Source organism: Sphaeramia orbicularis, chromosome 6 (genome assembly GCF_902148855.1).
Source record: "Sphaeramia orbicularis chromosome 6, fSphaOr1.1, whole genome shotgun sequence".
NCBI lineage: Eukaryota > Metazoa > Chordata > Actinopteri > Kurtiformes > Apogonidae > Sphaeramia > Sphaeramia orbicularis.
Genome location: NC_043962.1, coordinates 31,704,710 through 31,719,259, shown reverse-complemented (window position 1 = coordinate 31,719,259; position 14,550 = coordinate 31,704,710). Strand labels below are relative to the sequence as shown.

General features: G+C 36.0%; 1 protein-coding gene across 4 annotated transcripts in view; it reads right to left on the bottom strand.

Moving 5' to 3' along the window:
- The window catches only part of ptprz1a (protein tyrosine phosphatase receptor type Z1a), a 117,875-nt gene that overhangs the window by 58,667 nt on the left and 44,658 nt on the right, over positions 1-14,550 (bottom strand). For all 4 annotated transcript variants that reach the window (XM_030137607.1, XM_030137608.1, XM_030137609.1 and 1 more), the window contains exons 3-5: positions 6,642-6,821; positions 2,599-2,750; positions 1,731-1,826 (exon numbers count right to left, since the gene is read on the bottom strand). In XM_030137607.1, coding sequence (XP_029993467.1) covers positions 1,731-1,826; positions 2,599-2,750; positions 6,642-6,821 — 428 coding nt within the window. The remainder of the gene's footprint in view (positions 1-1,730; positions 1,827-2,598; positions 2,751-6,641; positions 6,822-14,550) is intronic.

The following is a 14,550-nucleotide window of genomic DNA, read 5'->3' as shown; positions in this document are numbered from 1 at the left end:
CTCCATGCTGTGTACTGGGCTGGGTTCAGATGAGGCCACATGCTAGGTTGTGCCTTCAAAAAGCCAGTATTCTGCCCGGATCGATGCTGTGGGTCATTGATCTGCTGAAATATCGCCCTTTGACCAAGCTTTCATAGGAAGGGAAGCATCTCCTTCTTCAAAACAGTACAGTACATAGTGGAATCAATAATTCCATCAATGAACTCCAGCTCTCTAGTACCAACAGCATCGCATAAACCCTAATGCGAACACCAATATATCTGAAAGTATGCACAAAACACTTCTCTGTGTAGTATTCATTGGGTTGTCACCATACATACTGGGCCCTGTCAGATCCAAACAAGCTGACCTTTGTTTCATCACATGCTTTATAACATTCCTGAATGTCTCATTTTTAATGAATTTCATGCCAGTGTGTCTGATGCAGCTGCATGGAAAATTACAATGAAATCATTTACATAATTTTCTTAAAAGTGTTTTATTTTTATTTAACCTTTATTTACCCAGGCAAGCAATTAAGAACAGATTCTTATTTACAAATGCAGCCTGATCAAAGAGCAATGGCTCCTTGAGGGGAAGGGGGTGAGGAGGCTAAAAGTAAAAAGTAAAAACAGGGTTAAACAATTACAAAAACAAATAGTTAATAAATAAATACATTACAACAATGACAGTGAGACATGTAAAAGACAAATACTCAACAGGTCCAACAGTCAACTAAAATTTGTTCCAGGTTTTGCCTAAAAACAGTGAGAGATGTGAGGACAGTGAGTTTGAGGGTGTTTTGTAGAGTGTTCCAGTTGTTCGCTGCAGCAAATCGGAAGGCGCTGCGACCGAAGACAGTGTGGGCTTTGGGGATAGTGAGTTTGATGAGCTTACTGGACCTAAGATTGAGTGCAGAATGGGAGAGGTGAAGAAGGGAGGAGAGGTAAAGAGGGGCTTTTCTTAATAAGGTCTTGTAAATGAGCTGGAACCAGTGACGGAGCCGTCTGGTGTGGAGGGAGGTCCAGTCAAAAGTGTGTGATCAGTTTTGTGAACTACTGTGCACACTTTGGATTGATCAACAGACATCAACCACTTATTCAGACCAAAAACCCTGAGACAGAATTATTAGTTGTTAATATTAAAGCTGTTTAAGTTATTTCTGGATAGTAATAAAGTGGTCTGCTTACAGAGTTCATTTTATTTCTGTTTATACATATGGGAAAAATATTCCGTAATGATAATTTTAACTTTTTATATCACTCCCATGATACTTTGTCTTGCAGTAACATGTCTGTTGGCAGCTATTTGAGACCAATACTGCACTTCAATAGCATAGCACAAAAAAGAAAGTCACTTTCCATCAATGTAAAGTGTAAGTCCTCTTTAAGCTTATGAAGCATAGAATGTGTTTTCAGAAAGCAGTAATATTGTTCATTTTATGACTATATCCATCCATCCATCTTCTGAACTGCTTAATCCTTCCGAGGGTCATGGAAGGTGTCAGAGACTATCCCATCGTAATTATATAAATAACATACAGAAAATGTGGCTCTCTGTAGATGTAACGTGTGTCCACTGTACATGTATAAATGGAGCTGTTTTGCCGCTGACTCTCATCGCATAGAGAAAGTTATCTGCATTTAAATGCCCACATTAGCTTTTAGGAGACACCTCAGACAAGCCTGTAAATGGACCGTATCTTATCAGGGAACACGATCATCTGGATTGTAAAACATGATCCCACACACCTCGAACAGGACAGCGAGCGCTGTGATTCTGCCTCCCGCCTTGACGGTTTCATCTATGGTGTCAAAGCGAAGAGGATCATAACAGTAAATCTGCATCTGGAGGAGAAAACACACACATTATGAGAAAAACAAACATCAGTGGGAACAGTCGTGTCATCAGAGCTATCCTGTTCACATCCCATTTTTGTATCATTAAAAATTAATACCATAATGGTAGAACAGAAAATGGTATAAAAGAAATACACTGATTTTTACAGGAAAATTGTTTTATTCTGTTCCCTGTTGCGTTCCTTTTTGTTTTTGGAAGGTACACACTAGGCTAAATAAAGAAACATACAGTTCATTTTTAGTTTTTAAGAAGAATTCTCTTCTTCTTTTTCAAGTCTTTTAAGTTTTAAGTCTTTTAACATCAGTTTGACATGGGACTTGCAAAAGAAAACATATATGGTGAATAAAGTCATTTATATTTTTACTCTAATTAGATTGAATTAGTCAAAAACCTACACTTTAAAATTAAAATTAAGAAAAAAAAACAACTATTGATGTCAAAACATAATTTTAGGTGAATTAAAACTTGGCCTGATTTGAGTCCAAGTAAGATACAAAAGAACAACAAAAAAAAAAACATGAAGCAAAATTAACTGTATCACAACTTCTACCTAATGATACTAAGAACTATAATGTGTAAGTATATGATAGTTAAAATGTGAGTCTATGTAAAAAGTTGTTCTTTTTAGAATTAAATTTAACAGGACAGAATGTGTTTTTTCTTTTACATCTAATCAACAGACTTTTATTCTGCACACAGCATATAAGACATAGGCCAATAGTGAGTGACGCTGAGCTCAAGAACAGACTCATATCTTACTTCTAAAGGGTATTTGACTCCATCCAGACTGTGTTCGGAGCCGTCTGAAGAGGAGTTACAACGCCCCCAGTGGAAGGTGATGCGTCCCACCTTGAATTTTGATGAGAGGCCGCCACCACTCACATAAAACTCTCCAACCACATCCAAAGCCACTGGTGACAGAAAAGACACATTCACAAGATGAGCAGAACGGGAATGTAAAATAATAATAATTTAAAAAATGACTTATAACACCACAGGGCCTTTGACCAAAGCATCAGAAAGTAACCAGATGGGATGAGAACCAATAAGAAAAAAAAAAACTTTACAAGTCAAATCAAGTGACAAAACGATAAAAGCTAGAAACATGGTTGTTGTTGTCTCCATCACTGAACACAGCTCTAAATGAAAAGAATAGTTTAAAGATGAAATCAGTGTTCCGTCTACAGTTTGATTATGAGGCTTCTGAAGGTATAAAGTTATTATGTGATGTTATTATCTTTGTTAAGTTGCCATTTGTTGATCCATGGTTCAGACTAAACTGTGACAGTTCTGGATGATTCCAAACAGATCTTCAGTTCAGCTATTGACAACAAAAACCTCACAGAAAAAAAGAGGTGATTTGTGATTCAACTGTGGCTGTTTTCTGTCTAAAAACAGAGCTAAGCTAACAGAGCTATAATGTAAACTATCAGCCGATGCAGCACATAAGATTATAAATGGCTATGAGTTTTTGTTGAAGAAAACTTGATGATACCATAATACAGATGTGTGTAAAAGTGAGTTTTATACTTTATTCAGTGAGCGATACAGTCTGTGGATACATAATGTTGATATATTTGTGGTTTAGGTCCTAAGAATGTTCTGGTTCCTTCTGCTAGTCAGAGTTTAGAATGTCAATACTACATATAACCCTTTTAAAGATGACATATTGTACCTATTTTTAACATGTTAATGAAAGCCTCACATGTCCCAGATTGTGTATGTTCAGTTTAAGCACAGAATATCTCACACATCCTTTGTTCTTCTAACCATGTCTGCATTTTACATGTTCAGCCCTCCCTGTTAATGTAAAAGTCATTATTCTGCAGCAAGATGTTTCCTGTCTGTGTTCCACAACTAGATATGATATTATTGGAAAAATGTTACTTGGGCACAGCACTTGAGTAAAACTACTTGGGTACATTCAACTATTGGCTTTGAAGACTGAACCACAACAAAGCCTAATACCTCAGTGACAAAGATGGATTATAAAGGTACAGAAGATGAGAAGATGTGAAGCCGTACAGTATATAATACTCCACTAACACGTTTATTTCACCATCAAACAATGATTCAACCAACAGAGGGATCTTCGTCAGGTCTTTTTTTTTTGTCTGTGTGGACAAAAGCTTCCCTCGAGGACTGAAACCTTCTTTGATGGTTTATTAGAGGTGGAGTGTCATTCAGGCCTTTCATCCTGTGCGCTGCTCCTCTAAACCCACCACATTTAACATAAGATACACAGGTGATTGTTGGTGCTGTGAATACATCCACTGATGAAATTCAGGCAAGTCTTCGACCTGCTGAAGACTGAGTGTTCTGTTGGCTCTGGGTTATGTTTTTATTCTTTCCTTTACTTTTGGTCTTTATGTGTTTGACCTCATTCATGTTCTCTTTGTCGTAGGTGGTCTGTGTATGTCTTATGCTCCATTATCCTTTATTTTCACCCAGTGTGAAATCTAATTTCCCCCTGAGGGATGTCAAATATTGACTCAACTCGCGGCTGATTCAGTTGTGTTGAAAAGTTTGTTTGCACCATTTCAAAGGCCTGAGCCGATCCATCACCTCCTTTTCTAAAACCTAAATTCCGTTTGTGGACGACAACTTCACAAAGAGCAGTCTGCGCCTTGAACCTACACTGGGCCCATTTGTCTACTGATAAAAACAGGTTTAAGTACTGTCAGCTTGAATCGTGCTCAAATTGTCCACCAAACATCTCCATCAATAAAAGCTTTTGGTGCAGCTGGCGGCTGAACAACAACTACAACAGAGTGCTTCTTATTTCTCTGAGAGTCTCGTTGCTAAGAAGCGCTGGACTCATCTGTTTGGAGCTTTTCGAAAGGCGAGGCGGGCTCTTGTCTACAATTTCACTTAACAATTACCTTGAATGCACACTGTAGATTATTGTGTTTCACATCTCTTAGAGGAAATGTCTAAAAGGCTCTCCATTTTGTCAAACTAGTAACTGTATCCTTTACAATAGGACACTGCCGCATTAGAAAAGACCTTATCACTCATTTTCTTTCTGAGAGAAACTGTCTTTAGGAAAAGAGAAAGTCAATACTTCAGAGAGGATGGAAGTGAAAGGGCAGAAAATAAAGAAAGAAGGAAAGTCATGACTAGCCTAATTAAAGCTTAAAAATCAGTTATTCACTGAATATAAAACGATGACACTTAAAAAAAGGTTGAGAAATCTGATAAAAGGGACTCAAAGTTGTGTGATTTTGATTTTATGTTTGCAGTGGTGGAGGAAATACTGAAGCTTAGTACTTAAGTAAAAGTACAAATATCCTGCAAAATATACTCAAGTAAAACTAGAAGTGCTACATCAGCAATCTTACTTATGTAAAAGTACTTACTTTAAAATTTGCTTTAAAGTATATCTTTTAAAGTAAAAGGACTGATGTAATGGGTTGTGTCAATGTCTGGGCTGTGGCATTTTGATAAAGAATGCAGATATACTGACTTATGCCTCAGCTGATGTCACTGCTGGAATAATTACAACCAACTATACACTACATGTGTATTTTAAAGGTGGGTGTACTTATTGTGTGTGCTCTCTGCAATACTGCATGTACTCTAATTTATAATTCTATGGATCATAAGTTATCTACTAGATGTTACCACTAATTTACCATTAAGTTAAACCAATTAAGCCATGATACAGCTTTAAATCATTTATTTACTTGCAAAACTATTAAAAACATTGAGCTCTGTTCAGTAAAAGCGCAGCATTTTTCAGATGCACAAAACAAAATCCAACTACATTAGACTCACACTGCACTACACACTAAATAGACACCCAAAAAATGTTAAATATGCACAAATCTCTGAAATCTTAAAGTTTGCTTATCCTATTGCTGTCTCTTTTCTGTGACTTTTACTTCCACAACTTTCCAAGCAACCAGATAACAGTATGGACTTCAAAGCCCGTTTTTACTGAACGCACACCAAACGTAATGACACTATTGAACTACTAAAAAGTTCTGTTTTTATTGTGTCTCATGAGTTTGGTTTTACTTGGCCTTTCAACACGATTGACTTCACAGTATTAGTTTGACATCTGCATTTTGCACACACATTGAAGTGGAGATTCAGTCAAAGGCACGCTCTGCCAACATTGGAGCTAATAGACTCACCTGATGCAACGGAAACAATGTCACAACGCAATCAGTAGGAGAACTATTTTATCAGGCAATTTTTATCATAAAAAGTAATGAGTAATGGCATAAGTTGTAGAAATGTAGTGAAGTACAAAGCAAAATATAACAGAATAAAATCAAAAGTATGCATTATTATATTTGCATAAGTAAAGTACAGATACTAAAAAATGTGCTTAAGTACAGTAATGAAGTACAAACACTTTGCTACATTCCACCACTGTATGTTTGTGCAGCTTTTACTTTTCAAGGACGTACATTTGAACTCATTAAACTCTGTAAACTCCATATTTTGATCAAAACTTCGAGAAAAGCCTAAAATATCTGTAAAAGTGCAGTAAACAATCTATGAATAAGGAATATTCCAAGGTCAAAAATAGTAAGTTAGAGAAGCAGTCAACACTTTTTAAGTGGTTTCAACTTTAGTACAAATGCATTCAAATCTAATTACCTGACAAACATGAAAACCAAACTCTTGAATAGTTTATTTGGGCATAAACCAAACTAACTGATAAATAGATAGAGTTTGGTGATAATCTCAGAGGATCAACAACTGAACATTGTAAAGCTCAAAATCATCTGTTCCCTGAAATACATTTATGACAAAGTTGGACGTTGGGTTATTTTGCACATGTTTTTTACCAGTTTTGCCGTCATTTTTGATGGTCGTGCTCTCAGCGGTCAGCCTCTCCCATCCTTCAAACCTCAGCTTCTGGTACTGGAGCTTCACCTGGGCCAGGTTCTCCTCGATGTTGATGGGAGACTGTTTGGCGTTGCTGCAGGACGGAAACTTCTTAGCCCAGTTTTTTTGGTTCAAAGTTCCTAGAACGGCAGACAGAAATGAGTATTTAGAGAATTGTATTATTTATAGTCTATAACAATGAGAAACTATGTTCTATAGTTAATGAAATACTCAAAATTCCTAGTATGAATCATATTTTTTTGCTCGGCATTTTGTCTTAACCACAACTCTGACCCTGGGAAAATAGCACATGAATGAGTCCTCTTAAATTACATCTACTCCCAAGACAGCACAGTGGATTTAGATAGGTGTCAGTATTTATGTTAAGCTAAGATTTTAACTTTATGTGACCCAATACAGTGACCAGATGTCCCACCTTATGAGCATTTTTATTCCTTGTCTCCATGGTCCACATATTTAAATGATATCCCACATTTAGATTTTTGAGGTTTTATAGGATGTTAGATACAGTCCCTCCAAAATGTACCTCATACTCTAACAGAAAGAGGTACTGACACACTAACCCACATTAGCTGCAATGTGATTTTTTTTAATATATAGAATTCTTTTTCTAAAATTAGACACTTATTATAGAATATATGGACAAAAGCACTGGGACACAGTGAATATGTTCATGAAACGTAAATGTTTAATTGATTTGGAAACATGCATCCATATTGATGTATATGATGCTAGATTAAAAGGAGGTTACAGTTGGCCTTTCTTACATCTAACTCAGCTTGTTTATACAACAGCAGCTGCCTGTAATGTAAAAAGAAAAAAAAAAAAAAAAAAAAAAACGGTTTCCAGAGCTCTAATGCTAAAGTTACAGTTATAGTGCTGACAATCTGGTATGAAATTGTTGACATTATTTAAAGTCTTTACAAACAACCACTACGCAATCAGATTTTTTTTGGTGGAATATGTCTGAATAGGTGAGCTGGATTAAAATATATGATGAAAACCTTAGTGTAATATAATAATAAAAAAAAAAAAAAAAAACATGTTTTGAATGGCTTCTATTCTGATATATTATTAAAAGTACATTAATGTATTTTGTTCTCCCTTATACCAATTTATAGGGATTATAAAGCTTATACTGCATATTTCAGTGCAGGTGTTCATAATAATGTGCCCTCATCTTGTAGAAGTGAGTCTGGACAAACTGATGAGGTGCAGACTTTCGTCTCTGACTGCTCACATGTGTGACGTTTATTAACCGCTAGCTATGAGCTAAAGGGTAGGCTAAAAGCTAACAATCTCCAGCTGTTCGCTCTGTTTTAACACCGATATCAGCTCACATTTTCCGCTCTTACTGCTTTTAAAAGGTCAAAGTCCAACATATTTTCATGATAAACCAGTGAAAGAGCCTGTAGCGTTTGGCTAAGTTGGCATCAGGTTTCTTCATTAATTTCAAAGAGTACATGATGGATGACATCAATTCAGCAAGGAAAGTGTCAAAGCCACAAATACAGATTAACCTTCACAGAGGAGTTCAACCGTCCGAACAGATTTAATCCATCAGCTCATTTCCATGCCAAGATGATCTACAACATAGAGATTTACCTTTACAGTACAAGATGTAATATGAGCAGCATGTGAGGATTGACTGAAGTACACATGGGTTTATTCTGTTAGAGTTATGGGGTTATATTGAACTGAAAGGAGATGATACAGCTGTCCTTCACCTGAACTCATCATAAGAGCTTTGTGGTTAATGATATGTTCACACAGCATTTATTTTCCCAAACTGTTAAATCTGACTGCTACAGAAATATTCATATAAGGGTTTACTTTTCTGTAAATACCGTCCACAACATGTTAATTACAAAAGCTGAGCTCCAAATAAAACTCATGGTGATTAGGGATATTCAAATGATATGAATCCAAAAATAATGTAGGACATCAGTCTAATGTTGACTCTGAAGTTTTTCCTCACCACTGTCACCTAGTGTTTGGTCCTGGAGGATTCTGTTGGGTTTCTGTAAATTGGCTTGAGAGTCTGGTTTCGACCAGCTCTATATGTAAAGTGCCATGAGATAACTTTTGTTATGATTTGGTGCTATATAAATAAAACGTGATTGATTGATTGATTGATTGATTTGAAATAGCAGAATTGCCTATAGAAGGTCTCTCTGTGTATGGTTTTAAGCTGAATCTCATAAATGTTTACCTCCCCCTGAACATGACATTTATCAGGATGAACATTTGAGACATTTAGAACAAGTGTAACTGTCAGACAGAGTATTTTAACCCATAACAACCCAAACAATCAAAACCATTTATTGATGTAAACAGTTCATTACCTCTTGATCTATTAATCCTATCAATCCACCTAAATAATTGGTGTAAAATACAGTTTATCATCTTTTCACGGTCATCAGATATGACCCATTTGGACGTTCAGATGCTCCGTAGTGAACATGGAAACAGCGTCATCTTCTACAGCATTGATTCACCAGTAAAACCCATGGAGTTGGATCAATGACAGTGGATGGAGACACACAGTTTTCTCTGTTTCTGATTGAATAACCTTCAACTTTAACCTGAGCGTTTATGAACATCTACATGATCAGTTAATTAAATATAAGAAAATACACGATTTTCACTGAAAAAAAACACAAAAAAGAGGATAATATTACAATAAATGGCGATAAATCACTTTAGAAAGGTTAAATAGAGAAAAATTTATTTGGGATCTGACACAAAAGTCACACTGGGTCTTTATGGGTTAATGATGAAGTTTGTTTAATGCTTCTCATGACTTTTTGGTTTTAAGTCATTTAGAGTTGACAAAAATGTTACAAATAGCATTATGAAATAGCAAAGTTAGTAAAAACAAATAACCTGTAAACATGCCTGGTTTTAAATTTAACGAATTACATATAAAGTTTATTTTAAGATGTGAACTCTGCACATAGCTGAAAAGTGTGGACAGTTAATGATGTTTGTGCTAGATTTAACATTTCTTTAAGGACTTGGTTGAACATTGTGATCTTAGTGCCTGGGATTGGAATGAAAGATGCATCCTATTTTTCACTGTGTCTTTCAACAATGTCTATGCAGGTGTTTTGAGAGAGAGAGAGAGAGAAATAAATGTTGAAAAGACATCGGTATTAAGTGTGGTCTTTGTTTTATTGGACCAGTGCCACTGCAACAATTTGTTTTAGATTTTAGCAGTGTGACTGTCTGGTTTACACAGAGTACTTCAACCCTGTGTTGAATAGTTTTTTTTGATATTTTATTTATAGAATCAGGGAAAAACATGCACTTTGTCATGTCAATCTGCTACAACACAGGAACCACAGTAAAAGACAACTTCTTGATACAAAACAGGTTTGGCTGTAAATAAAAAAAACAAAAAAACAAAATAGATCTGTACTTTTACGTATATCCTAATTTTCATTTTGTTAAAATTGACATCAATATAAGTATTTTTTCCACAGAACTGATGTTGAAGCCAAGACGTTAGTATTGAATATTCCTCAATAATATCCAGCCTTGGTGTACCCTGAACCTGTCATATGTTGAAAAAAAATAATTCCAGTCTCTTGCATACAATAAGGTCATTCGTCTTATTAAATACTGGGATCATCCAATATCCACAGCCCAGGTAAAGTCCTGTGCAAAAGTCTAAGGCAACCTATAGCCTTAGTCAGCTTTTGCAGGATGTAATTGTATTTATGTACTTCAGTCATTTCTCTTCAGATGCCACATGGAAATACAGGTAATATGTGCATGGTATTAAAATCAGAACTTAATTGCTTCTACAGGCTAAAGGCAGTATTTAGTGCAACCTCAGTTACAAAAAGTACCTCAAACAATAAGAAACAATGAAACCTGTATGAAAAAAAAAAACAATGATGCAATGAATCTTACTGTCTGAAATGAGTTAGACATGTTAAGACTAAACATTTCTAGAAGTAGTTTTTTCCCCTGAAACTATTTTTTAATTATATACAGAATTTTCTGTATATCCTGGTTGAATTTTAACCCATAAAGACCCAAACATTCACTGTCGACCAAAAGCATTAACTGATCTAAACTCTTCATACATGTAAATAATTGGTGTAAAATACAGTTTGTCATCTTTTCATGGTCATCAGATATGACCTATTTGGATGTTCAGAGGCTCCGTAGTCAACGTGGAAACGCCATCATCTTCTATAACATTGATTCACCAGTAAAATCTATGGAGTTGGATCAGTGACAGTGGATGGAGACACTGGGTTTATGTTCAGTTAATGACAGATTTTACAGAAAAAGTCCCTTTTTATTCAGTTTTTTCTGTTTTGATATAATAACCTTTGACTTTACTCTGAGCATTTATGAACATTTACATGATCAGTTAATTAATCACAGGAAAATAGATGAATTTCATTGGGAAAAAATGCAAAATTCAGAGGATAATATTATAATAAATGGTGATAAATCATTTAAGAAAGGTTGAATAGAGAGAAAATTCCTTTGAAAGCTGCCACAAAAGTCACACTGAGTCCTGATGGGTTATTATAGAGACTGACCAAAACACAGCGCTGTAGCTGAACTGAAAAAGGCAGACTGGTGCATTCTTAGTAATGATTATAATTTGTTCTTCACAACCTGTTTTCAGCCAAATGTCAACAAGTCTAACAACACCACATAACAAAGATGAGGATGTTTAAATAACGGGTTGTTTTTGGAGCCACTGAACATCGTCATAGATAATAAAGGTTGACTTATATTTTAATTGAGGCTGTTATCTATTATCATCCTGTCTGAGATGCTGTTGTGTGTTGGTGTTGTGATTGTCACCAACTACAGTGCATCGTTGGTTACATGACTCTTATTGACTCCAAATATGAGGCCAGCCAGGTCACACAAAGGCTTCTGGGTCAGGACTGATATAAGTACGACAGCTAAGGACATAAAAACATGCACGCTATCACAGGGGTTTCATTAACCTAACATTTCTGCTGATTTTCCCTACACGTCATCCTCTTTAAAAACACCGCTGACATCAACCTCCGATGTGATGCCATTTAACTGGCAGGTTAAAAGGCTGTAAAAAGTAATGTAAAGGATAATTTGTCTTAAAACTGACATTTATATGAGGCCTTTTTTAGGCCTTACCCACCTTTATTATACTTTCAAAAGGGCTACAAAGTAAATCCAAGTCTTAAACCATAAATATTTACCTTCACTTTGGCTATAAAATTTGGAATTTTTCCACATTATGACACAGCAACATATACAATATTCTGTCATTTGGTTCTTTATTATCTATATTATGTAAGCTGTATGATGTTCTATATCAAATCAAGTATTCAACATGGTTAGAGCTTTGTGTAGACTACATGCCCACACCACTTCAGTCCGAACAAACTTGTCATAAATGTCATTTCTGTGTCAATAAATTCTTCTGTTCCTGTGTTTACTTCACAGCTCAGAGAGCAAACATTTGTTTAGTCTCCCGCTTGCTCACATCTCAGAGCTGGGACACACTTTGCCACTGTATGAACTGATATCAGGTTCAGACAAAAGCGAAAGCAAGCAACTGAGGGACTGGAAGCTGTTGACGAGACAGAAGAATCTTACTAATGTGGTATAAGGTAGACTCAGTAGGTCACACCCAGAGGACAAACACAACACAGCACACTGTCATTTTATCCTGCATGCTTTCAACCTCTAGTAAATTGGTAAACCTAATACTTTCGTTATACTTTAATATGTAAGGCACTTTGTATCACCTCTGTGTACGAAATGCCCTAAAAACTGTAAATAAACATTCTTTGTCTTGTCCTTCATAAACAAATTTAACACACTGTCAAGCACAGGATTAACACCAACATTTTTAGATATATTCAAATTATTTATACTAACTTGATTATAACAAACATTACATTCATGATAGACTAATGTGTTGTCAGTAAATAACTCATTTGTTCTGTAAAAATATCAATAAATTAACATTATATCTTCACACTGCAATTTGATGAACACTGGTATTTTATCTCAAAAAAAGAATAAATGACCCATTCATTTTCTTTTTATCCAACAATCACTGGCACAGTGCAGTTTGTGAGGCTCTTTAATGATTATCTTGCATAAAATACACATCAAGTTGCTGAATTCAATTAAGTACTATAATGATATTTAATAAGTTGTAGAAAGTTAAGCCAACAAACAAGCACACAAAACAAATCCATATTTCTATGTGATAAAGATATTCAAAAGCCTCATAAATTGCATCAGTTTTATAGAGAATCAGTGATTCTTTGTGGTGGAGAGATTATAAACACACAAAAACACACATCAGACACAGACTTCACATGGTGTTCATGTGGCTCTGATGTCCACATCTTTAGAGTCACATCAAAAGCAGAAACATTAAAGTCCTTGCTGAACACCAGTGGAGCTGCAGTAGGACGCACACACAGCAAAACACAACATTCAGTCTAACATTCTAAATGTTAGAGAAACAATATCTGCTGACACCAGAAACCTGAGCATCAAGTGAGACAAGAAGCCATCCATATGGTTTCATGGATGTTTATGTATATATTCTGAGGAGTACCCCAGGGTTCAGTTATCGGGCCTCTGTAGAAATGCAGCGTGGAGACAGTTATTTCAGTCTCCTGGCTTCTGCTGTTACAGTCCCTTTCATTTTCTTGTAGATAATGAGTATATTTGCATGCACATAATATCTACAATATATTTTTTGCTCACATTCTGAAAACCAAATTCCTAATCATAATAAATGAAAATGAATGTTCTACTAATATTGTCACTGTGACCAGAAATGTGCACTTGCTTCTCCCGCTCTTCATAAATGCTGGCATTTTGTTGTGATTTCCTTTCTATTTCAGCAATTCTATTTATTTCTTGTACTAATTCAGTGAACGGTGCAGTCTCTGCAAATGCAGACACACATAATTATTCACTCGATCGATTTCCATTTAAAACTTCGCCCTTTTGTAGATACGCCAACTTTCCAGCTTCTCAACAGTAAAAACATTTTGTGAGATATTTCAAGTTTCTTTTAATGCTCTGCATTTCCATGTGCAAATTGAAAATGCACATAGAAGTAGCTGGATGGAAACACTACTGATGGGTGGCTGTGGCTCAGCTGGTAGAGTTGGAAGAGTCATCGACAAAGGGTCGGTGCTTCAAATCCTGGCTCCAAATGTCCACATGTCGAAGTGTCCTTGGGCAAGACACTGAACCCTAAATTGCTCCCAGTAGGGCCTGGCAGTGCCTTGCATGCCGCCCATTGGTGTACTGACTGTGTGCATGAATGAGTGAATGAGAGGCTTTGTAAACCACTTTGGGCACCATGAAGGTGTGGAAAAGTGCTGTCCATTTACCATAATATCACACTCTGAATTCTCTGAAGTTTAGATTGTGAGGAAGAAATGGTAGCTGGAATCAACGGTGGAGCCCATTTAGTTTGTTCCTCTTTCTGCTTCGGCCATAAAAATTATCCTTCATGTAACATTATCTGTGTTTTAGTCGTAATCATCACCATAGAAGCTCTTCTGTGCCACAGGGCTCCAGTGTTGTCCATTAACTAATAACACACATCATATTAGTAGGGGACTTGGTCCATCACAACCCCAAACATACTGTCCTGCTCACCAGAGCACCAAATAAGGATTAGATTAGATTAGATTAGTGTCTGAAAATAGTCCTCAACAAATGATCCATATTCTCAGACAGCTGTTTTTGGAAATTATTGAGCCTTCCAACCCATTAACTTTGGATTGACAGGTCATTATTTCAGTTTTACATGCAGATTAGCAACCTGCTGTCTGCCACATGTCCAGTAAT